The sequence below is a fragment of the Corylus avellana genome, chromosome ca4 (assembly GCF_901000735.1).
Source record: "Corylus avellana chromosome ca4, CavTom2PMs-1.0".
Classification (NCBI taxonomy): domain Eukaryota; kingdom Viridiplantae; phylum Streptophyta; class Magnoliopsida; order Fagales; family Betulaceae; genus Corylus; species Corylus avellana.
The window spans coordinates 3883219-3909409 of NC_081544.1; the positions used below are offsets into that span (position 1 = coordinate 3883219).

A 26191-nucleotide genomic window follows, 5' to 3' on the forward strand; every position below is an offset into this window, starting at 1 on the left:
TGAGCTAGTGATTGTGCAACAATCACTGGGCCATGATGCTTGGGATTGAGAATCATCATGCAATCAACTGATTGCATGATGTTTGGGATCTTTATTGTTGATTGCATGATCTCCTTGATATGCTGTCTTTACAGTTTGAGGGGTAGTGAACTTTCCCCTTAAATTTAACTGCCAAATTTTTCTTCTTAATTAATTTTTAAACTGTAATTAGGATTTAGGCCCAACATTTTTCAAAGCAAAAGAAAAGGGTTGGAAAGTCTACCAATTTCGTAAAGGAGTCCGGTGAGAGAAGAACAACCAGGGCCTCCTGTGAGCCAGAGCAAGAGAGGGTCCTTCTTTGGGTTCCCCTCGGATTCAATGAAGTAGTAAAACAGTTGCACATCGTCGGCATCCCCCACGCCCACATATCTGAGAATTTACACACAAAATATGGCCGTCACTGTCACTTTTCTGGTTGGGAAATCAAATCCCTGTCACTATTCTGGTTTCTGGTTTAAGGCTTTCCAAAAACTGCTTTTGCTCTTTGTTTGTTTGTTGGTTTTACAGATATGTCTTTTCATCCAAAAAAGAAAGAAAGAAAAAGATGACTTACCCAGTTTCAAGTTTGAAAGGAAGTTTTCCGGGAAAGCCCGGTAGGGTCTCGACGATTGACTGGGACTTGACGGTGCCCAATGCTGCAAACACCACTAACACAAGCAGCCAAAGCAAAGTGATGAAATTGTTTGTGCTGAACATACTTCTCAACTCTTGCTGATTTGCTGCCATCTCTGAAAACCCTCTGTTCACAATGTACGAATTCAAAAATGGATCGATTCTTTGACTTTCTGCTCAATCTGTGTCCACAATATATATATAGGGCTAAGATTATCTGTTATGGAGAGTGACTTTTTACACTGTTTCTAAACGAGACCATAACATATTTAATATGATATGACGTTACTCTACTTAAAAGCTTACGTATATGGGTTTGAGTCCAACCATGTGAATTTGAACTCCTAATCTACATTGCACCTTTGTCCATACTCCAAAGATCTTTGTCCGTGCATGTGCTACTCTATCATCGGCTCTAATGCAACTTTGTTAGGGAGATTAACACTATGGAAAGTCTTTTAGTAAGACCATAATATAGTATGTTAGGATTCTATATTCAACCCAAAAGCTTAAATCTATAAATATGTGCCCAACTCCTATATTAACCACTCAAACTTGTGACATCTTTTCAAAAAATGATTTTCTGGAAAATGTTTTCCGTACTTTCAAGTGTTTGGTGCGACGTAAAATAATAGTCAACAAAAAATATTTTCAGTTTGAGCGAAAAAAAAACCTCTTTAATTTTTGAAAATTTTTTTCCATTTTGAAAACTGTAAACTATTTTCCGAATTTGATTACCTTATTCTCAAATCGACAAACCCAACTAGGACGTCGTCGGGACTTTGTCGAGACCTGACCGGGACACTGCCGGGACCATGGTAGGACTTGACTAGGACCCCGTCAGGACACCGTTAGGGCCTAGTTAGGACACCATGTGACTTGACCAAGAAATCGCCGGGACCCGGTCGGGACCTGCCGAGACTCGACCGGGACACCACAGGGACCTGACTGGGACACTATCGAGACTCTGTTAGGAGACCGCCGAGAATCGACTGAGACACCGATGGGACCCGATTAAGACATGGTCGAGACCCACCGAGACCTGACCGGGACACTGCTGGGACCTGGTTAGGACATTGCCGGAACTTGACCGAAACACCGATGGGACACAGTTAGGACCTGGTCGGGACCTACCAAGACTCGATCGAGATATGTCATGACTTGGTTAAGACACGACTAGAACACTGATGGGACTCATTTAGAACCCTGTCAGAACTTGACTGTGACCCCGCTAGGACCCTTGGAGGACCCGTTTAGGACACCGCTGGGACTTGGTCTGGACCTAACATGACCCTCTTTGGACCCGTTTGGGACTCGTGGGACGCAACTAGGTCACCGTCGGGACTTGAACGAGAGATTTTCGTAATTTAAAATTTAATATATATATATATGCACTAAACATCGAAAAATATTTTCCAAAAAATTATTTTTCAAAATAATATTTTCCGAAAACATTTTTCAGTCAATTATTTTTATGTGTAACACATGCATACTTAACGGTCTCAAACCCTTCAAACACCATCTTATTGGTAGGTGAAAATTAAAACATGTTGTCCAAAAAACGATGGATAGATGTGGGGATCAGGATCCTAGATGAGGAGGTGTGTCCAAAAAATGAGACCCCATATTTTATTGCTTGTGCCACCAAGAGTCGCGCGTGAATTGAATTCTCAACTAAACGTCAAAGAGCCATGCAGAATTACAGATCGATGTGGGTAGTTGGCATCGGATACTTAACGGATGGATATACCAAACTTCCTTTATCATTATAATTGAAATACTTCGACTTTTTTCTTCCTTTCCTTTTTAGTTTTCTCTTCGTGCCCCCATTTCCTTTCTTTTCTCTGCAGTAAAATAATGCTAAGGTCCAAAAGCTACAATTACATAGTTATCTCTTAGCTAATCTTATTGTATTGAGTTATTTTTTACGCAATATAGATAGAGTTAAGTACTTTAATTGTTAACTACGAGTGTTATGCCCTGACATAGGCCACACATATTGACAAACAACACAAACCTTGCTATATTGTTAGCGTGAGTGCTTTATTGTTTTGGTTTAAGCATGTGATTACGTAAAAGAAAATGCCACTTATTAATGATGTTGATTGATTTTTCTTCTTAAGCACATTATGCTCGTTGTTATGCAATGTTTTGTTGTTTTTCCCTTTCTCTTTCTGGTTTCAATTGTTTATCAAAATAAAAAATAAAAAATTCACATCTAAGTTCATGTTTTTTGCTTAACTTGTGCACAAATTCCTATCAAATTACATGAAAAATAAATTATATGAATTGCATAAAATAAAACAATTTTAAGGTGTCTCATTTACTTTCACCTATGCCCAATTTCTTGATTTTGAATTTGCCACCAAAGAAGAGCATTTGGATAGGGGCCATAGGGCCTAAGATATCACTTATGAAGGGGGGGAAAGAGTAATTAAAACCATTCAATAATCCCATGTCGGCCTATACAGCGGGCCGAGTAAAAATAGGCCTGCCTCTGCCATTCACCCGGCTGCACGGGTATATTGGCAAATAGCCCAACTCATAATAAGAGCGGATGGATGGCCCTACCCGCTATCCGCCCATAACACGCGAATAGCGGGCTTAGGGGTAGGCGGGGGCAGATTATCTGCCTTTCTCTACCTCTTATACTAATAATATATTATAGAAAAAAAATTAAAAAAATTATAACAAAAGGACATCATTTTAATTCAAGAAATGAAGCCATTTCATTTAGGGAAAGTTTATACTGGAACCTTCCTTTTATTTCCATTCATTTGAACAAACCCTAAACACAATCCCCTATTCCCTTTCTTGCCGCCTAAGTCTCTTGCCAAAAATAAGCACCAGGAAAAGAATACAAGTTTCAAGATGCTGAATAAAAATAAACAATGTTATCCTATAAGGGAAGCAAGTGATTCCAGGACTATGTATGTGCATGTTCCACAATACTTCTCCAGTATCAAGAATATAATGAATACAATCGCCAATACTCTCAAAAGCGTGTTACAGAAAAATGGTTTACCTGGTTAGAACTGAAATCTAGCTTGTAGATGTGCCTTGGCCAAGTACTATATTTTCATCGTTTCAATCGTATTTTAAGTTCCTCAACAAGTCTACTCCTAGGAATTTCTTCTTCTTCAGCGGCCTCAATGTTTTTTAATTTCACAATCCCTTCACTTCGTTCCCGCTCACCCATGATAACCATCCATGGGATCCTCGACTCTCTAGCATGCTCAATGTGCTTCATCACTCTTTTATTCACAAGATATTTGGCATTCACTTCGGCATCCCACAGCTCACTTACCACCTCTGCGGCTAGAGGCAGGTCATCCCCCAATATACTAACTAGGACTTCCGTCTTCGTTGCTTGTAGATGTGGGAGGAAAGAACACATCAGCCTCACAAAGGGTCAATTCAATAAATTATAGATCTCTTAATGAAAGCTTTTTCAAGTTCAACCAAGTGACCAGTTCATCAATCATAGAGGCATCAATTATTCTTATCACCTGGCTGTGATCTTTATGAAGCTGCTCCATTATAGCAAATACTCGCTCAATTCCAAGACTAACACCAACTGCTGGAACCTGCTTTGTACCAAACATACCTATAAGGTTGTCATATCGTCCGCCAGCAGCAATTGAACCAACCTGAGGACATGCACAAATTAATCAATTTACCATGGAGACACATATGAAGCAATGCAATGCAGTAACTACATTTGACATATTCCAAAAAAAAAACTACATTTGACATAGGATTTATGACTTACTGATTTAAGTAACATAATTTAGGAGGGAGGGAGGGGGGGAGGGAGGTTATTACATCCTTCAAATCTTTATTTGTTTCAATACCAATTCAGCTACACTTAATTCAACACGGCAAATATTCAAATAGTCAGCCTCTCATCCTCTGAGTTACTTGTCTTGCAATAAGTTGCAAATCAACTGGCCCCGGGGTTCCCTCAACTAGCAAGTGGTTATGCTCCCCAACTAGCAGTGTATACGGAGTTTCTACTGGTTCCAAAAAAAAAAAAAAAAACTTACAAATCATCTGGGTCAATCATGCTTGGATTTTTCTTTTCCTGTTTGGCAGTGATAACGAATCGTCAGAAAACAGAACGTAATATGCCAGAAAATCTAAACCTAGCTGCTGCGTCACTAGAGGGAAACCCTTCTGTTGCCACAACATCTCTCCTCCTTATTTTATATAGAATGAAGAGCCCCAAAATGAAACATAAATTATTGGAATACCTTTTAATGTTGATTCTAAGGCTTACCAAGAGTTATTCCAAGTTCCCTAACAATATTTCTACTCGTTTCAAAAAAAAAAAAAAAAAAACCTTACAAATCATCTGGGTCAATCATGCTTGGATTTTTCTTTGCCTGTTTGGTAGTGATAACGAATCCTCAGAAAACAGAACGAAATATGCCAGAAAATCTCAACCTAGCTGCTGCGTCACTAGAGGGAAACCCTACTGTTGCCACAACATCTCTCCTCCCTATTTTATATAGAATGAAGACCCCCAAAATGAAACATAAATTATTGGAATACCTTTTAATGTTTGATTCTAAGGCTTACCAAGAGTCATTCCAAGTTCCCTAACAGTATTTTTCACATTTCATAAAGATTATAACTCAATATGTTGTTTACCTACCTCATATTTTTTAAGATGCAGTAGAGTTTTGGTGTTCTAAGATAGGGAGGATTAAGACACTCAAACTTTAGAAAAACCTATCCCACTATCCTTCTAAGACATCCAAAGTATGCTCCTAAATATTCCCATCACTTCCACAAGGGCAACATACTTCCCACCCCTACCTTCCACCATCCTTTTCCAACCTACATCCCTAAATAGAGCCTCCATCATCACAAGTTGCCATGTCCCAAAAATCATATCTTGATATAACAGCAACATGAAGCATCTTCTTGGAGGAATCATCTTCGCTTCCACAGAAATTAGACAACACAAATAAATGGATGAAACAATAAAATTTATCAAGCTGAAAATGGTCCATGATACAGGACCTATTTGATGGTTGTCCACAAACTCACATCGCGTTTAAGGCAAGATTTTAACATTCATCAGAAAATACATGACCATATCAAGTAGAGCAAAGACAAAAGATATTAAGGAAATATGTCTTAACGACTACTATCAGAAAAGATTAAAATATAATAGTAAACCATATACTGCAACCAATACTGACCACATGCATAACAGTAGCAATCTGGTAGAAGGGAATGCACTGGTGATGCCTGCTCTTTTTCTTTGTATACAATTATTGAGGAAGGAATAGGCACATTTCACTGCAATGTTTTCAATGTTTATATGTTATAGTGTTTTGGCCAGTCAATTCCTACTTCTTCAGATTAAGAGTACTTTGACAATAAGAAAGCTCCGGCGGTTTAATCAGTGAAAAAATCCATGGAATTATTTATGGAAGGAGAATTAGCTCTGGAAGTGTTGCCGAATATTACACATTCTCATTGAAAACAAAACAAATGCAATGGAAACATAAGCTGTTTCTAAACAAATTACCTGTGTACCCCCTTTAAAAATAGCCTCAAATATGACTCCAGTATAATAATCAAGACCTCTGGCAAGACTCAAGTCAAAAACCACTTTGTCAATACACTTTGATTTGTCAAGAGCTTTAAATAAAATGTCCAGGTCATTCAGTGCATTGACAGATCCTTCATGTTCCAAGAACTTGCTGTCCTCTCGCTTAAGTTTAGATAACAATTCCAAAGGGGGTCCCCTTTCCTTCACAAAAGTGCCAATTTTATCTGCTGTCTCAACAGTTAAGCCTTTCTCCTCCACCTAACAATAACCAACAAGAAATATACATGACTAAACCCATCCAATGATAGAAAACAGAGCACATAAGAAAATTATTTAACCAACATACAGAAGACAACTCAATATGCGTACAAGTGTTCTTACCATTTCTTTTTTTATCTGCTCAAAAGATTGCTTATCTAACTTGTCAATGCTTGAACATATGGTTCTGAATTTTTCCGGTGGTACTCCGCATATGTCCAACATTCCATCAAGTAACTTTCGATGATTTAATTTTATCTGTGGAAGAATATAAAAGAGGGCAGTACTTAACATATAATATTCAAGAAATCACTTTAGGATTTTAAACCACAACATGCAAGGAAACATGTAGAATTAGGACCTTTGATGGGGTAATGATACCAAGACTTGGTCTAAATCCAAAAGATCCAAATTCCTTTACATTAAGATGGCAGGTATGAAAGGATAAACTCAATGCCATTGTTGTCATCGCACAGCAGTAGAGGCAGGTATGAACATAGGAGGCATCTCGGGTTCAACCCTTATTAATAAATTAAAAAAATTCAATGGAAATTCTAATTTTTGAAATACTGAATATCATAACTACTTCCACTTATAAACCATCAAGGTTATTCCCCGCCCTTTTTTTTTTGTCCAATGTCATTACTTTAAAAATTAATCATATTTTAAATTTTGACTGTGCGACTAAATGTTTAAATGCAGGAACTGTATCCAATAGAAATGACAGTTCACACCAGAAGTCATATCAATATCAAACAGGAAATAAGCTTACTATACATAATCCACAATAAAGTTCAACGTATGAAACTTCTACTAACAAATATAGAAGAGAAAAGTGATGTTACCTCATAATCTCCAATGTTCAGTTTATCAAGAAGTTCTGCCAAAATTTTAACAACCTCGAAATCTGGCCCCATTTTTACATGTTGGCCAGCAATATCGAAATCACACTGATAAAATTCACGGTATCTTCCCTTAGATGGGTTGTCCCTCCGGTAAACCTTAGCTATCTGGTACCTTTTAAATGATGTGATACCATTCATAGCCACATACCTAGCAAATGGTACAGTTAAGTCATATCGCAAAGAACAAAGCTCTCCACCCTGCCAACAAATTGAATGTAAATTACATAAATGTGCCAAAAGATGAAATGGAGTAACTAAATTCATTTTTCTCATCACGGCAAGCTAAATCAATTCCAAGTTAGCAGCAAAAAATCCAAATAACAGTCTTTATAAGAGGAACTTTTTTCTTTTAAATAAAGATAAAATATGGAAGCCAAAGACTCAAACAATCAACCATATCAGCAACAACCCAATTGAACAAATGAAAATTCTCAAAAAGAAAAAATAATGAGAAAATAAATTTGACTTAAATTGAACCAACTAAATTTCAAATATTTGCTCATAAAAAAAAATGTCAAATATTTACCTGGTCAGCAAGATCATAAATCAACTTTGAATCTTCCCCATATTTTCCCATGAGAGTTTCTCTCAATTCAAAAACTGGAGTATCCAAGGCCATAGCACCATGCTTCTCGAAAACCCCCTCTATAAGTGAAAAAGCTCCCTTTCTTATTGTCATTTGTTCTTTCGAAAAATCACGAGTACCCTAATTGTACCATAATATACTTACAGTCAGCATGCTAGTGAAAGCATTTTTAAGAGGAAAAGAAGATGAATAAAAACACAATAGAATGTTCATAAAATGGAATGATAAAGATAATGGTTTTGAACGATAAAGATACTGTTTTCAATATTTTACTCATCCCATTTAATACAAAGCAAAAAAAACCCAAAGCAGGCAAAACCATTCAACAAATATTGAACGATGAAAAGTTTCAGGAATATTATCACCTTGGGAAGCTTTGGCAGTCTTCTACTTTCATTGCTTTCCACAATCTCCCTCACCCTTTGCAACAAACCGTCGAATTCCCGATCCTTCGGGTGCAAAAACAGCAAAAGTTCTCCCACCCATATCTCCAATAACCCTGAACCCCCAATCCCACCCACTCCCTTACCCTGCAACCTATCCTTAATCAATTGCACAATCACACCAGTCCCTTTCCCCAGCACCACCTTCTTCTTCTTCTCACTCTTCCTCTCCACCTTCACATTCCCTCCATTCACCTCAACACCCTTTTCACTCTTCTCATTCCATTCCACACCCTCAAGCGCAATGAAACCCGTTATCGCCTCCCACGCCACAATCTTCCACACCATTCCCAACAACACATTCACTTCGTGCACAAACTTTTCATACTCCTTTTTGCATCCCAATTCCGAAACCAACTCAAACGCATTACTAAAACTCTCACTACTCACGCATTTCCTTTCAAACAAACTCCCCAAACTCGACCGCAAATCATCGCTGCCAACCAAATCCAAATTCGATTTAGCACGGTTCAAGCTACACTCCCCCAAGTAGTACAGCGCCGAGGCCAATGGTGACAACACGGTATGCACCAACGGTCCTTCCGCATTCGCCACCGCCACGCCCGAATTCAACCCGATTCGCGTCTCGGTATGAACCAACTTCGCTATCTTCCTCAAGCACCCGTGAAGTTTCGGGATTTTTGAGACCGATAAACTCTCAACCTTACCCACCAACTTCGACCCATTGAGCAAGACCTTCATATCACTGGCCACCACAACCTCCTCCTTCGCCGAAAACCCATCTCCGGAATCCACCGAATTGAACGCCGCCAAGTCGGCTCTCGCTGCCTCACACGAAATGGCGGCGACGGCGTCGGAAACTACCGATAAAGCCGCGGATTCGTGGTCCAAAATGGCGAACACGCCGTACAAAGCAGAGGATGATTTCTCCAGCACATAGAGCTCCTCTTGGGTCACATCAAGGGGTTCGAATTCTAGGGCTTGAGACCTGGAATTCAGTGCTTCGGAGAATCGAACCGGAAGGACAGTGCGAATGCCTGGGGAAGCGGAGAGGAGGAGCTTGTTGAGGAGCACAGTAAGGAAGGCGCGGGATTCGACTATGGTAAAGGTTTTGGGGAGGGTGATTTCGTGATTGACTGATGGCGGGCGCTGATTGGAGGAGGAGGAGGCAAGCCTATCGAGCGCAGATGAGTCGGCGCGCACCTGAGCGAGGCCGGTGGCGACGGCGTAGAGTGAGGATGGGGAGAGAGAGATGCCCTTGCCTCCTAGTGTTATGACAGAGATTTCTCCTCTCTCCGCCATTGCCTTTGCCTTCGAGCTCAGAGACTCTGAGAGAGTGTTTTTGCTTTAGGGGTTTTTGGGTTTTGATCAGCCTGGGCGTTACGCTACATTAACGAACCATTTTTTTGGTTATATTAATTCATGTAATATTTATGGTAAGTAATGCTAAAAAAATATTTTTGTTTTTTTATTGTCTTTTTAAAGGCGGTGTGGTTTTAAAATTATTATTTAATTAAAACTTTATAGTGATTTATTTAAAATCTAATAATAATAAATCACTCCCCTCAAAATAATAATAGTAAGAAATCACTATAAAATTTTAAAAGTTACATTATTTTAGATTGCTTCTATAATTGTGATGACTTCTTAAACCAAGGTCAATCATGTATATCCACCGCGAAATGCTAGTTTTCCATACTTTGCTTAAATTTTGGTTTCAAATTAACGTGTCACTATCTCATTCGGTCTCTAAAATAATCGGTCGCATAGAATAATGAGACATAAGTTTAGAACTAAATTTTTAAGATAAGTCTTAAAAAACTTAACAATAATTATCATATTCATCTACTTAACTGCACTTGTCTTTTCCCCAACTTCAAGAAATATGATTCTCTGTGTTTCATTTGAGATGTGAGTATTCATATTATGATCAAAACTTAAAATTAGTATATCTAACTGTGTCTAATGTCTATAATGTCAATGTTAACACGTCTTTTTAAAGTTAATGCATCCTTGTCCACTAAATGTGTGATGTGCGTGCTTTATTCGAACTCGAAGTATGGAGCAACAATTTGTGTTCGTGTCGAGTTCGGATCGTGTTCACATATAGGTATACTCTAACTCAACTCAATTAATTAAATAGATTATACATCCTAACTAACATACTAATTTCGTATTGGGTTTGTGCCGAGTTTGCGAATCGTGTAAAAAAATACTAGCTCTTATGTCGTGTGTCAGTTTCAAATCTTGTCAAGACACAAGTATAAAATTATATAGATCAACTATAACCTGAATCATTTAATTAAACAAATCATACCCCACAACCATAACTCGCTAATTTCATTTTGAACTCGTGACAAATCACAATTTGTGTCAAAAATTGCCAACCCTAATCATTATACTAGTGCTCAAGTTAAATTGATTAGTAGTAACAAGTTACCGACAATATCGACTCATTATTGGGTCTTCGTGAGGGGTCAAGATTGAGTAATGCTACAAGTCTCTCTCAGGATGATAGGGCTCTTAAAATCACCATTGGCATTGTGATTTATCACTATTTAATTTTAATAAAATGATTTTAAAAAAAGTCATCTCATTTTTTGAGAGACACAAAAATGACACAAGAAGGACTTGTAGAATTACTAGTTAAAAAAAAAAAAAAAAGGAGGTGGGGGGAGAAAAAAAATGTGGGATTGAGTATTTTGGCAAAAATAGATATTGATTGCTATATCAAAATTCCCATGAATATCAAAGCCCTTTGTTTTAAAAGCATGATTTAACTTTTGAGATTCCAATAAGAGAAGGAGACTTTTGTTTATACTTTCTCATCTTCTTTGCTATTCCTATTCATTTTGGTTTGAGTCTAAGAAAAAGGTTCATTTTGCTATTCCTATTCCTATTCATGTGAAGAGGTAACATATTCCCCACACGGCCTTCTCCCATCGTTTGCATTGCTGGCTACAGTTGAAGTTGCTGAAGCGCATCGCGGACCACGTTTTGCTTTTCACCATACAATCAACGTTCTCTGCTTCCGAAGCTATTATATATAAACATCAATGGAAACAAATCATATATGTTTAGATGTTCATACATATTACATGGCTACTGTAATAAAATTGTACAATTAAGCACTCACCCACATATAAAAGGACGCTAGAGATGCAGAAGACAGCAAAGAAGTGGCTGCATCTGTTCATGGTTGGTTTTAATCACTTGCAGAAAATGCAGCACAAGTTACTCTGTTTCTTGCTGGAGTCCTCCTAAGCCTACCCTTTTAATGCCTGCAATATTTTGTCTTTTTAGAGGGATGAAAGGATCTTCATGGATCTTCTTTTGCTTCTTTTCGTATGCTGAATCAATTTCATGCGTGTGATCCTTACATACTTCTAATATTTATATACAATCACCAATCTCAATCCTGAATCTTGATGTCCCCTTAACCTTTCTCAAAACCAATCTACCTCTCCAATCAATTTCATAGTCACTTTCTTGTGACATCCAATTTCTCCTCTTCTCCATATCCTCTCTTTCTCTCTCTCTGAACTTTCTACAAGCATCTCCTCTCTCTCTCTCTCTCTCTCTCTCTCTCTTTCTTTTCCTTAACAATTTTTCGGTCCATTCTCACCCTTAAGGCCTATTTGGGAGTGCGTTTCAAGGACTTAAAAGTGCGTTTAACATTAAAAAACTTTGTTTGAAGAAAAAAATATTCGCTTGTTAAAAGAATTAAAAGCGCTTTTAAAAATTCAAAAAATCATAATCAAAACGCGCATTTGGCAAAAGCTTTTGCCAAAAAGCACTTTTTGACTTAAAAGCTCTATTTTTCAAACGCAATCACAAACATGCTCTTAGTAGAGACGTCTACATCTGCTAGTCGAAGACTCTTTTTCGTCAACCTTCTTCAAACTTTAATTCGTATTGTTCGTAGAGAAATCTCTTATTAATGACAAAACAATTTTCATTTTTGATTCGGGCGAAGATGCAATTGTCACTAGATCATTATTAAATTGACTACAATATTTTTCTGCCGGTTAGGATACCACTAGGGTGCCTTCTTCTTCTAATAGGCCATAATAAGTCGAGAAATTCTCCTTTATTCTCAAATTGTAATGATATACACAATTACAATGCGACAAGTGTCTCACATGCCTCAATATTATTCTTTTTAAAAAAATCATTTTGGCCAAACAGGGGTTGCCCGCCACCCCCATTTGGCTAAAGGAGGTGGTTCAAACATAAAATCTCTTGTATGTTTTTTATATTGCACCAAAGCCAAATTCAAAGATCAACTCTCCATCTCTGAGGATTAATAGATGAACTTCAAATCCTCGTCTACTTATTTAATAGTGCTTTTTATAAGCATTTCAGAAATCAGTCTTCAATGCATTCTTTGGTTGCATTAAAGTTACAAATCAGGCAACTTGCAACTTGCACATTGTAGATTTTTCTAATTATTACTCAAATCATGATGTGAGCTATAGAAGGTAATAAGCAAACCACCTCTCAAGCATCGCTAGACTTTCCCTAGGCCTGTATTCTGGTGCTGTGTGGCCCCCTCCCTGCACAAGAACAAAGACCCATATTACTATATTTTACTTAGTTTTATATAGAAAATAAATTTTTGCTTGGGGGGTGGTGGCCTGCCTTTATAGTTGTGAACGTTAAACTGTACTTTTTCTCTGTATATATTGTGACGAATCTGCAGAAAATGATCTTGTATTTAACTGTAAGGTGTGTAGCAAATTTATGAACTGAAAATCAAGTTAAGTGTGGTTGAAAACCAACCCTGCAACTTGGCCTTCAACAAACCAAGGTCTCCAGCTATCCCCGACGGTCAAGTTCAGAGTTTCTATCCATTCTTGTGTGCCCACATGGGGAATAACCATGTCGTGATCGCCACTATGAGAAGAGAAAAGTCTTGTTTAGATTAGGAAAGCTAAGAAAAATTCTAAACAGAGACCGAAATAGATTTTTAAAAGTCTAACAATGGCTTGATATCATGTTTATGGATGAGACTCCCCTGTTTCCTGAATTGCATGCAATTTAGGAGTCTCATAGAGAGGGAATTAGAGAGAAAACTGCTTTGAGACAATTTGGGATGTGGAGCCCACCTGCTCCGAGTAGGTAGGCTCTGTAGCCTCCTTTCTGTGTGACTGTTTGAATTGCATGCATAATTCAGAAAAGAGATGTGGCATACATTCTCATTTGGTTCTTCTTTCATTCTCTCACTTTTCAAGATCACTATTAGATCTGCGAGGTCCATGTGTGGGACCCATATGGCCCTACAAATTCACCGGTAATTTTAAAAAGTGAAGAGGATGGGAGAAGAACTTGCACAAGGAGGAAATGTAGCATTTTTCCTTCAAGAAAGAGATGTGCTATATATTCTCCTTTGGTTCTTTTTTCATTCTCCTACTTTGTAAAATGACTATTGGATATGTGGGGTTTATGTGTGGGACCCATATGGCCCTACAGATCCATTGATAATTTTGAAAAGTGGGATGATGAGAGAAGTACCCAAGGAGGAAATACTTACAGCTCAAAAATCTTTTACTAATCACAAAGGTATCTGATTTTGTTGAGAAAGTATTTTTAGATTCTCTGAAAAGTACTATTTCTCAAATTTTGATAGAGTAATGTTATTGAGTAGATTGTTATACAATTATGATGGTGTGGTAGTTAAAAGTGGTCCACTAATTTTTTTTTTTTTTTTTTTGTTTAACAAGTGCAGATTCAAGAGCTGGATGTCACTGTCACATCATTATCAAGTTGTACGACAGTCGTATAACAATCTACTAAATAACATTACTCATTTTGTTAAGCATTCCACATTAGTCACTAGGGCATGGCAATCCCAACAATTTATGGTAGTTCCTTGTTAGATAAGCATTGTAGCAATAATCTAATAGAAGAACGCACAAGTTGAGTTTACCTGTAAACCAGACCTCGAAGGTCCTTCTTGGTGAGGTTGTGATGATAATCAATACTAGTAATGATATTGTGTGCATATACCATGCTCTTATTGCATCTGTCCCAGGTTGTTATTGTTCCCTAGATTGTCAGATGAAAGATCATTTGTGAAACTATAATTGTAATATCCATCCGAGAAATTAAACATAGCATTTTTATGGAAAATATGAAAACTTAGGAAAATGAAATAAACCACGAACTTGGGATGCATCGTGAGTCATGTCTGGTTGACCACGTACGATAAGGTTTTTGAACATGTCTCGGTCGACTGGGACAGATACTTGATCAACCGAGTATGGAAAGTGTTAATTTAATTTTAGCTTCCTTGATTTTTAATCTCATTTTTTGGGTCATGTGTTAAATTGTTGGAAGTTGTTGTTTTGTCTATATTAATTGTTATGGATGAGTTCTTAGCTTATGAGCTATGTTGATGTAGCGGAAGACTAAGTAACTAGAGTCAGAAACATCTGTGTCTTTTAACCAAAAGATCATAAAACAAGCTCACAAGCTTAAGAAAGGTACAACTCCACACCGAGAATTCCATCCCTCTAGGACTTGGGTTGGTTCGCTCGTTGAAAAGCTAATCAATTGGCCCAAATCAAAGCAGTTTGTTTTGCAAAGCATTTTTGTCTTATATACTCTGGTTGATGTGGTATAAAATTTTGAATTTTTTGTATTGAAATATAAAAAGTTTTGTTTTGTAATTTTTTTTTTATTTAAATAGTAATAAAAAGTAAATGATGTAATATAAAAAGTAAAAATAGCAAAAATATTTTGATGTTAATTTTTTTTGAAAAAAAGTTGTATATTAAAAATTAAAAAAAAAAAAAAAAAAAAAAAGAGAAAAAAAGCTTTTCCAAACGGACCTAACTCTTTGGGTCAATCCCAATCCTGATGCCGTCAACCGTATTTTTGGAAGAACATTGTCGGAGCTAGTGACGGTGGACGTCATGCTCCTTCTAGCACAGTATCAAGGTGGCATTAATTTAATGGCACCTGAGCCGTGCACATCAACGAAAAGACTACCAAGAACATCCCTTGCTAGAGCCGGTGGCTAGACATCATGGAATTGGACAACAAAACCTAGTAAGGCCACCCGAGAAAAGGACCACCTTAATTCTAGTACCAAATCAAGGAAAGATAAAAAGGGTAAGGCGTGCACTAGTACACATGCACAACCATTTTTCCCAAAAGTTTTGCTCAATCGACTCGGGCATCTGAGTTATTTCGGTCGGTACACCCAACAAGTCTTCGTGCCGAGTATCCCAGGCGATCTCAATCTTGAACTCGACAAGGCATATTTTAGTATCATCAAATTCAATTCTATTTCAATTAGAAGTTACATACGTACCTCTCGGGTGTGAAGAGCATTTTGCACAGTTTTATCATTAGCCCAGATATAGCTGTACAGATAGTTGTAGTTCTGAAAAAAAAAAAAAAAAAAAAAAAAGAACTTGCACATTGTGAGATATTGAAAACTTATAAATTACTAGTTATCCCAAAACTTAAACTGATAAGAAGAGATAAATTTAATTACTTAATCATTACTTTAACAAAAACTTGGAGATTGAGAAAGAGAAAAAGAGAGAGAGATACCCGACACCATGGTCGAGGAACTTGAGGTGTTGAAGTCAGTATATCTATCATACTGTCACTGAGATCATAGCTCCACCCCCACAATTTATTTGGTTTGGGGGACAATTCACTGCACTTGGGCTCCAAAATATGGGGCCTTTGTATTTTGGCGATGCACTACAAATTCAAATGGTAAACTAATTATCTTCATTGCCCATATATGCAATTAATTAAACATTGATGACATTAATTACTTAATGATGTAAATTAAACAAACAAACAATAATTGTTATAATTAATCCCACTCACCTCACTAACAACTTGAAGATCTTCCATGCATGGTGCATTGCTTGGATCTGGTCGCGAGTATTCGCCTTTGCAGTTTCTTTTAGTTGACTAAAATTAAACACGTACATAACATATTGGATGTTTAAAATCATATATTTTTGCAGCCAAATAAATATGAAATTAATTAAACACATACGCAAATAAGTAATTAAAGAGCAGTTCACCTCATAAAGTTGATCTGATATAAGTGCTGTTCGGTGAGCGAATTTTACTCTTGAATTCAGGTCATAAATTATATCTGTAAATGGATTGCCTAGAACATATCCCTGTGTCGATCCATGGAATTAATTAAGGAGAAGTAAAGGTAATTAACTCGAATGATTAATTTTAATTAGTTTTAAATTAAAAATTACCTACTTTAAGATTCATGGGTGGTTGATCTCCAACTTCGTTACCTACAGAAGAATCGTAGGCCAAGAAATCATGCCATGGCAAGTAGCATAGGGAAGAAGAAGAAGATACAAAATCATGTTTCATGTGCTCAATAATATATATATATATATGCATGAGGAGATGAAACCGGCCAACACGTATAGTACTACTATTTAAGTGAAATATAGAAATAAATCGTAGAGTTAAGGTTTGACCTCAAGATCTTTGTATGTTAACATGATAAATCGAATAATAAATGATGAATTTCATCGTTTAATCAATACATTAGCTAAAATTATAGGAAAATGAAAAGGAAATGTTCAAAGATAGTTTCATTTGTCAAGTAATTTTAAAACATTTTAGAACCTTTTCCTAGTCTTTCTCTAATATATATATGTCCTAAGAATCAACGTACCCCTTGTTTTCTCAGTAACAAAATTTCTGCTAATAGTAAATATTAATGTCTTTAGAAAAGTAATAACTTCTAAATAAAAAAAAAAAAAAAAATGAAGTAAAAAGTATTACCATTTAATACTTCTTGAAGAATGATAGGTACAGTCATGCCTGAATAAGAATCACCACTTATATAGAGTGGATTTGAGAGGAACATGGAGTGAGCCATGAGCCACTGCACCAACATAAGAAATAGTCAATGCCATGCATGGACTCTATATATATATATATATATATATGATGATTGAGATGCCTTTTTCTTATCAAAAAGTTTCTTAAAAGACAAACCTTTCTTAGAAATTCATAGTTTTGTGCTGCAGATAATGTATCACTGGTGAAATACCCATCGGAACTTTCTGCATATGAAAATCCAGTACCAACAGGAGCATCCAAAAATATTATGTTGGCAACCTAAGAAATCCACATTACTTTTCCATCAAAATGTCTTCACTAGTGCTGGGGCCTGATCAACTAATGCTATACATATATATATATATATATATATCAAAATGGTTATATAAATATATCTGATCACACCTTTGTCCATGAGTATGGGTTCAACAAGAGTGTTGGTTTGTTCCCACTAGAATTTGCATAGTTGAAAGTGAATGGACCTGCCAGCAGGAATATATTAGACATCAAGGCTGTTTGTGAAAAGAATGTATATTTAATATTAAAAAGCTACAACAAATTACAATGTTTGCTAGCAATTTGGGTAGTTGGGCTGACCCATTGTCTTTATTTCTTTCTCATTCATCAATACCCTTTTGCAGTTTAACATATTGTAAAATAAGAAACTAATGAGTGTTTTTCTAGTATTTTCTTGATATTTTCTTGGTCCTAAGTCAATATTATTTTTAAAAAATTGGGTGAAAGAAGTAAGTGTAAGTTTTTTTTTTTATTTAAAAAATAATATTCACTCAAGACCAAAAAATTAAACACTAGAAGAATACTAAGATAACAAGTACATTTTTCTTGTGAATATTATAGAGTCATCAATCATCATCGTCAACATCACTTTTTTTTGTATTTTTTTTTTAGGTTCAACATCAGTACTTGTCTGGCTACTTCTGCTCGACACCAACCTCAAGCTTTGCCACCACCTAACATTCCTTTGAAAGTCAATCACTGCCACCACCAAACAAATTAACTCCAAATAGGACAAAAATCCATTCCATTTTAAATAAATTAATTTTATAGTCAAGATTTAAAGTTATCTATCCAATCTAACCGAATGTATAATATCTCATTTAAATTTCAAAAAATGTGTCAACATTAGCATTATGTACATTATTTACACAATTAGATACACCAACTTTAAATCCTAATAATTTATTTTCATTAGAAATAAGAGGATCATATTCCCACGAAACAGCTTGAGTCTTTACCCACATGCATTTTAACCTACTTTTGCATTCCCGAGTCATGTGTACACCATACAACTATTGCACGAAGTTTTTTTTTTGTTTTTTTATTGAAGTTAATATTGTTGCATTTAATAATATATAATGACATTATTATTATTATTATTATTATTTTAATAGTACGCCATCATATTTATTATATGACATCATCTAACTGTGTAAGATATAATAACATTAAATTATAATTATAAAATAGCTTATCATTTCAAGCATTATCCATTACATAATATTATATTAGTCATTGAAATTCAACGAGGTGCATGGTCATCAATTATTTATTTTTAAATATTGATTAAATCTTGAACTTTTCACATATAATGACTATTTTAAACCTTGTACTTTTCACATCAATTTATTTGCTAATTATTTTAACTCTCTTTACTATTTTTAAATTTTTTTTTTTTAAAAAAAAAAAAGTTGTAAATTTCATGAAATTGACGAAAATGACATGATGAGGAGAGAAAAATATACCGATTTCATAGAGAAGGCCAGAAAGACCAGAGCAACCCGGGCCTCCAGTTAGCCAAAGCATAAGAGGATCATCCTTAGGACTCCTCTCAGACTCAATGAAGTAATAAAATAGCTGCACCTCATCCAACTCCCCCACCCCAATATACCTTCATTAAATTATTAAATTATGCCATTAATTATATATCATGATAAAAATAAATAAATAAACATGTGAAATATTATATATATATATATATATATATATATAAATATATATAATATTCATGCTGAACTGACATTGCATGTATATATGTACTATACATACTGACCCTGTTTCAAGTTTGAAAGGGAGGTCGCCGGTAAAGCCCGGCAGAGTCTTGATGATTGACTGTGAGACAACAGAGCCGGCGGAGAGAAGCGATAGAAGAACTACCCACGACCACATTGTTCTACAACACAACAGGTTTTTGAGTCGCCGGTGGAATTGTTTCGGTGCTAGCTAGTTCTACTAAATTGCTATTTATAGAGCTGTCAAGAATGACCAAAAAAATCAGCACCGCGGGCCACATATCTTTTAATGCAGACGAAGTTAGTACTTTTTTGTTTTTTAAAATTTTAATTTTATTGTTACAAATGTTATCAAAACAACTAAACATCGTATAAATGCTAACAAAGATGTTGGAAATTTATGTGTGAAAATTGTGATGATTCCAAAGTAAAATTTTTAGGATGGTTACAATTTACAAGCGAATACCATCTCCGGCCAGCAGCTTGAGATGATGATACATTTTTTAAAATAATAGATGTTTTGGAACGATGATACATCACTTGGAAACCAACTTTTAGAGAAAAAATTTGATAAATGTAGCATTTTTCATAATTAAATATAGCTATTATAAGTCACTTTATCCCTTCAACATATCCTTCAAAATGAACCATAGCCTGAGTCAATTTTTCATAGTTTGTGAATACTGTGTGGTATACAGGCTTGTCCCTTTTTTTTTAAATATTATTTTTTACTTACCGTTTTCTTCCCTTTAAGTCCAATTGAATCATAGTTTGATTTAGTTCCATTAGAGCATCAATGAAAATCAAGATAGTTTACACTAATCAATTATAAAAAATTTTAGTGCGAGATTCAAACTTATGCCCTAGTACACATAAACACTTTGGGGACTCAATCCAATTGCAGGATTGGTACTTAGCTAAAATTTTGTGAGCTCCAAAAGCATCACATGCATGGATAGGTTTAATTAATGGACTGGTAGGTTCATACCAAGAAAAGAAGGTATGAAAGGTAGGAGAAGCACGTCCACCATTCTTGACAATAAAAACAAACTGGTTTGAGAGAATGCTGAGATTCAAATTTCAATGATTATTGAATCGCTGGTTTGGCTAACTGAAGAGTGGCGGAGATAAGAGGGGGGATGTTACCCCAAATATTTTTTTTTAAATAATATTTTTTTTTTTTTTTGGGTCTCTTTAAATTTGCAATTATTATTTCAAAGATAAAAAAACTCTCAATTTACTATATCAAACTCCTTATGTTTTGTAATGTCACACCTCTAATAGGTATTTCCGTTAATTCCGATCAAAATTTCCAAAATACTCATTTTTTATTATAAAATAAAAAATAAAAATTTCAAAGATTTATGCTTTATTTTTGCAATTTTCATTAAATTATGGCCAAGGCTTGAATCTTTGCATTTTTTTTTTCTTTCAAAAAAGGTATTTTGGTAATTTTGACACACTTCCGTTAAGATTTAATCAAAAAATCTAATGAATAGGTGACATTGTAAGGAATTGAAAAGTCGATACACTAAATTTAGAGTTTTTAAACTTTAACTAAGAAGTAATTTTAAAAGTAATGAAAATTCAAGACAATTAAGTGAAGGGGTTTTTTATTTTTTTTTATTCGGAAGTTAAGATGACATGACATCCCACAAATTTCGGAGACAACAATCATTACATTAGTTGTGAGGTCCTTTTGGGAGATTTTAACCAGTTTCATAATCGTTGTTTATGTTGTTAGTTTTTCATAATTTTAGAGACAACATTCATTATCTTTTAGATTCCTCACTCTAATCTAAAAGCTTGGCGATTCCTCAACCTTTCAATTAACACAATCCAACTTTCAATATTAGACTAAAATTCCTAGAATAAATTAATGTGAGTTCTTGTTCTTGGAATGCAATGTGTTCCAACAAGGGTGTGATAATTAAGATGTGATAATTCACTTTAATTTAATTACCTTTAAATGTATTTACTTATATATTTTCTGTCCTTGCCTTTTATAAAAGTTGGGAAGTCCCATTAAGGATCCTTGTATTTTTTTTTAGGAAATTATATCAAAACACCTTAGGTAAAGGCTCCAAAATTTTTTTGTCACTAAGTTTTTTTCTTTTGACAATTTACTCCATGAGTCAATCGAAATGCCAAGAAAATTCTTACCGTCAAATTTTTTTAACTGTCATTAGATTGGTTGAAACGCACTGTTTTACCATGTCAGCATAATAATTTTTTTATTAATTTAATTTAAAAATTAATAAAAAAATAGAAGGGGTGGCCGTAAGCCACCCCTGGCCACCCCAAACCACCCCTGGGTTGGCCGGAAGCCACCCAAGGGGCTACGGGTGGCCTGTGGACCACTCCAGGGCCACCCAAAACCACCCCTGAGGTGGCTTGCAACCACCCCTTCTATTTTTTTTTTTTAATTTTTAAGTTAAATTAATAAAAAAATTATTAAGTTGACGTGGCAAAACAGTGCGTTTCAACCAATCTAATGGCAGTTAAAAAAATTTGACGGTAAGAATTTTCTTGGCATTGCAATTGACTGATTGAGTAAATTGTAAAAAAAAAAAAAAAAAAAAGGACAAAAAAATTTTGGCACGTTTACCGAAGGTGTTTTGATATAATTTCCTTTCTTTTTTTTTTTTTTTTAATAAAATACTGCATTCTCATTAACTTCATAGAAAAATAGCTGACTGATCGGAGACAATAATGTCACTGATACATCCTGGTGGCTATTCAAGCCACACCCTATCTATGACTTGCTTTGCAGCTGCCTTATTTGCATCTCTACGGACTACGAACATGCATCATCCTCCATTGCTGGAACTCGTGCAGCACAGCCCGTATGTCTGCGATCAGATGACCCCTTTTGCTCCCATCAGTCTCCACTAATGTCACAGCTTCGACTACCATATTTGCATCACCCTCCAACTGAATTTGCCGCAAACCCAGATCACGACATAGTTGAATAGCAGAGATAGCCACCAAAGCCTCAACATCGGTTGTAAATATTAACTCTTCTTTTTTACTATAATTTTTTTTTTCTATCTTAATTATATGATAATTAAGGATGTTTATTTGTTATTTTTCGTTCCTTTTATTAGTTTCTTGCAAATAAATTAGTTGTCTCTATTAAAAAGAAAATTGATGAGAACTTTAATTCACATTTCATAATTGATGATTTTAGACTCTTAGTGCAGATATAAACTAACACGTTACTAAACTTTAGTAACGTGTTAAACTTGACACGTTGCTAAAATATAAAAAATTAATAAAAAAAATAATTTTTTTTTTCAAATTTATTTCCCAAATTTTTTTACTTTTTCAAATAATAAATTTGAAAAATCAGATTCCATGATCATGGAATCTGATTTTCAAAAATAACTCAAAATTTAATTGAAAAAAAAAAAATTAATTGAACTCGGAATACAGTAAGAGCAAAAAATTATTAAATCCAAACCCTGATGATGGAGTTCTGCAACTTTCTGCTTCAACCTTGCCACATCTGCTTTAGAAAGAGCAAATAGAACACCCCAAAAATCATCCATACATACTATGTTACTAACCCATAAATTTTCCTCAACAATCAGTCAATATAACAAAGATCGATCGATTAAATCAATAACATAATTAACAGACTAATGCATATGTATGCCTGAGGAGAGGAGATCGAAGGAGATGTAGAGGGTATGGCAGCCGGGGTACTGCCGGAGGGAGATAAAGTGACGGCCGGAGTTGATTTTGGCGGAGAGAGCACGATTGAGACATTAGGCAACGAAGGAGAGAGTAAGTGAGAGAGAAAACAATGGAGAGCATTGGGAGGAAAAGAGAAGAAGAAAGAAGAAAGAAGAAAAAGTGCGGCTGGGAAGAAGAAAGAAAAAGAGAAAAAGAGGGACTGGGCCGTACACGTGTCTCCAATGCCCATTTAGTAAACGTTACTAAAGTTTTCGAAATTTTTTTAAATTTTTTTTTTTAAGTTTTCGATTTAGTAATGTAGTGTCCCAGAATTTTCAAAGCTATTTAAATAGATTATTTTGATAATGATGTTATTTTAATATCCATTGTAGCTAAGGATTTTAATTCTTGGGAAATTTATGAGAGTGGTAATTAGAGAATGGTAATTGTTGAAATAGTATAGGGTTGGTGAAATAGGGTATAATTGTAAATTGAAGATAGAATGAGGGTATAATTGTAAATTGAAGGTAGAATAATATAGGGTTGGTGGAATAGTGTAGGGTTGGTGGAATAGTATAGGGTTGGTGAAATAGTAAAGGGTTGGTGAAATAGTGTAGGGTTGGTGGAATAGTGTAGGGTTGGTGGAATAGTGTAGGGTTGGTGGAATAGTATTTGATTTTCTCCTATAAATAGAGCTCTTCTCCTTCAGAATTTTCACCACTCATCTCCTCTCCCATCTCTTGCATATATTCTTCCTTCTTCCGCTTTTTACTCGGTCTTTCTTCTTTCTAAGAGTGTTTACTCAGAACAGAGAGAGAAAGGGCGAGACCAAGCGCTACAAGAAAGAAAGAACACAAGAGATAGCGGACTTTAGAAATTAGTTTCAAAAGATATACTAGTGGTGTTAGTCATATTGGAGCAACTAGATTCCTTCATACCACTTTTAGCTTCAGTCTAGAGGTAAGTAAATTCACTACCCCTTCTAAAATTACTTCATGTCATGCTATTTATATATTCTTGTCATGCTATTTATATATTCTTGTATCAAACTGTAAATGATTATTTTATTTACCTGTCATGGAGATATGTTGCATGCATGAAGGATTTCTAAAAGAATTATTTAGAAAGTTTATATTTCTTTAAATGCTTTTTAAGCACAACAAGTTTATATTTGGAAAAGTTTCCATTTTAAGAAAAGAAAGTTGAGAAATGATGATGATTATAAGAAAGAAAAAAGATGATAAACCCTCCTACATGTTGCCCTAAGATGCATCAAAAGAAGTACAAAGAAAAGTACAAGAGATGAGATAAATGTTTATGAAATGAGGGCACATGTATGGAGGAGAGTATTTTTGGCCCCAAGATAAGATAAGATGAGAGTTCGGTACCGATACTCGGATGGAGGCGAAACCACTGAAGGAGGCTATGCCAGAAGGTGGTATTCCATCAACTAGACCGTTGAGTGCACCAAGAAAGAGTTAATTGACGGTCGGGCATGGCTGTGGCCACAGTTCAGTGCCATGGTCACAGGACCCGCAACCCTCGTGCACAGGGGTAATAGTGTACATGGGCCTATTATGAGAAAATGATACTATATTTTCAACGATGATATGCTATGATGATTTACAAAGATTATTTATAATGATGCATTATGATGATGATTTATAAAGATGATTTACAACGATGATCTATTACTAGATGTAATAGTATGTATATGTTACGGGAGATGCAACCGTACATACAGATATTATTATGGCTAGAATTATATTTATTTGCGAAAATGATTTTCAAAACTGAGAACAAGGAGTAAAACTATTTATGGTTGTGGATTTTACTTGCTGGGCCCCCTTTGGGCTCATTCAGTTTTATTTCTTGTTTTCAGGTAGAAAGGATGCTGGAATAGGAGGCCGGAATGGGGTGGGAATAATTATTAATTTTCAAAGTCTTTTCATATAAGTTATTGTAATGATATGATATTCCGCAACTAAAGTTTAATGTTTTCTAATTTCGCTTGTAATAAAATCTCTTGAATAATGTTTTATACATTTTTCGTATCCTTTAAAATCAAGTACTCTGATAGACCTTATAGATCTTTGCAAGAACTTTTGTTGTAAAAGAAGAAAAGTGGCAAACTCAGCCTTAACGGGCTGGGGATGTTACAATTTTGGTATCAGAGCAAAGGTTATAAGGTTCTGGCAGACTTTTCAAAAAAAAAAAAAAAAAAAAAAAAAAAATTTGGGGGGTTAATGAGAAGCCACATTCCGGCCAAGTAGAGTGTGCATTGTTGTGTGGTCTCTAATAAATGATGCATGAGCATTTTTCTAATGGTTAATTTTTTGTTAAAAAAAAAAAAAAAAACAAAAATCATCTTAGTGTGATTAATTTGGAGGATTTTATTATTGTGATCATGTTAATGACGGAGATGAATTTTTATTTTATAGATAGGTTGTGATCTATAGTATCTGCCTATTTGGATTTGCGGCAGTTTTCTAGAGTATCGATTGATAAGGGTATATTTTAAGGTGTCTCGAGGATTTAGAAAAGATTATTGATCATGATTTAAAAATCGTATGATGATTTTATAGATTTAGGTTGCGAGATGATTTGTGAAATTAACTTGGTGACAAAATGGTTTTATGGATTTAGGTTGTGAGACAAATTGTGTAAGTGATTTGGTAATGAATGGTCTTATGGATGTCGGTTGTGAAATGATTCTTGAACTGAATTAATGATATAAGAGTTTATATGAGTTTTTGGTAATGGCTAAGGTTTGGTCGATGACAATAATGATACTATGATTGATGTTATAATATATGGATTGATGAATAAGGATTACGTAGTGGCATGAAGTGAATGCCTAAGTATTGCAGGGATAAATGCAAATGAGGTATACCCTAGAATCTATAAGATATTTTGATATATAAAGTTGTGGTTTAAGGATTTTGATATTTTCAAATGATTGTGATGACTTTAAGGTACAATTCATGAAATCTTTGAGGTGATTCTTAGAATTTGAGGTGCTAGGTTTTCTGTAATTGAGGTAAATTATATTGAAGTGATGCTTAAAGTTTTGAGGATGAATTGATGCTCCTAGGTTGTGGATAATATTTAAATTTTGAGGCATTAGTGGATATGAAATTATGAGAAATTTTAGTTACATGCCAAAGCTTTTGATATAATTTTCTTTTACTAAGTAAAGATAATAGATTATTATTCTTGAGGTAAATTGAAGCATAAAGGTAAGAGTTGAAAGACAATATGATACA

At 35.1% G+C, this 26191-nt stretch overlaps 3 protein-coding genes across 6 annotated transcripts in view; all 3 read right to left on the reverse strand.

Moving 5' to 3' along the window:
- LOC132177395 (serine carboxypeptidase-like 13) overlaps nt 1-815 on the reverse strand; it is a gene marked incomplete in the record, with an annotated part of 8949 nt that extends 8134 nt beyond the window's left edge. Inside the window, 2 exon segments of the mRNA XM_059589686.1 lie at nt 263-408; nt 593-815. Coding sequence (XP_059445669.1) covers nt 263-408; nt 593-765 — 319 coding nt within the window.
- Nucleotides 1-9732, reverse strand: part of LOC132177393 (histidine--tRNA ligase, cytoplasmic-like) — a 22838-nt gene extending 13106 nt beyond the window's left edge. Inside the window, exons 1-7 of one of the 3 annotated variants that reach the window (XM_059589684.1) lie at nt 8332-9732; nt 7907-8086; nt 7321-7578; nt 6599-6733; nt 6194-6475; nt 4161-4301; nt 3914-4020 (exon numbers count right to left, since the gene is read on the reverse strand). In XM_059589684.1, the coding sequence (XP_059445667.1) occupies nt 4000-4020; nt 4161-4301; nt 6194-6475; nt 6599-6733; nt 7321-7578; nt 7907-8086; nt 8332-9672 (2358 nt within the window). In that variant the 5' untranslated portion in view covers nt 9673-9732 and the 3' untranslated portion in view covers nt 3914-3999. Of the gene's footprint in view, nt 1-3913; nt 4021-4160; nt 4302-6193; nt 6476-6598; nt 6734-7320; nt 7579-7906; nt 8087-8331 lie in introns of those variants that run through there. The other 2 variants (XM_059589682.1, XM_059589683.1) reach the window with 2 other exon arrangements.
- A 2776-nt stretch (nt 9733-12508) lies between these two features.
- Nucleotides 12509-19480, reverse strand: LOC132177555 (serine carboxypeptidase-like 18). Of its 2 annotated transcripts, XM_059589924.1 has the most exons (14): nt 19289-19479; nt 18981-19126; nt 17623-17699; nt 17374-17496; nt 17158-17260; nt 16618-16655; nt 16425-16526; nt 16222-16308; nt 15934-16089; nt 15689-15760; nt 14300-14418; nt 13153-13266; nt 13012-13066; nt 12509-12926 (listed from the first exon to the last, which is right to left on the reverse strand). In XM_059589924.1, the coding sequence occupies exons 1-14, from the start codon at nt 19402-19404 to the stop codon at nt 12843-12845; spliced, it is 1392 nt and encodes a 463-aa protein (XP_059445907.1). In that variant the 5' UTR covers nt 19405-19479; the 3' UTR covers nt 12509-12842. The 2 variants fall into 2 exon arrangements, with proteins under 2 accessions (XP_059445907.1, XP_059445909.1); XM_059589926.1 differs by lacking the exon at nt 13012-13066 and having other exon boundaries at nt 19289-19480.
- Between the last annotated feature and the right edge of the window lie 6711 nt (nt 19481-26191).

What these genes read in the sequence shown, in the direction of transcription:
- LOC132177555 (XM_059589924.1), bottom strand. Translation starts at nt 19,404, where the DNA reads ATGTGGTCGTGGGTAGTTCTTCTATCGCTTCTCTCCGCCGGCTCTGTT. An exon ending in TTCCTCGACCATGGTGTCGG is followed by an intron (nt 15,761 to 15,933) that starts GTATCTCTCTCT and finishes TTTTTTTTTCAG; the next exon opens with AACTACAACTATCTGTACAG. An exon ending in CTTCGAGGTCTGGTTTACAG is followed by an intron (nt 13,267 to 14,299) that starts GTAAACTCAACT and finishes CTCTTCTCATAG; the next exon opens with TGGCGATCACGACATGGTTA.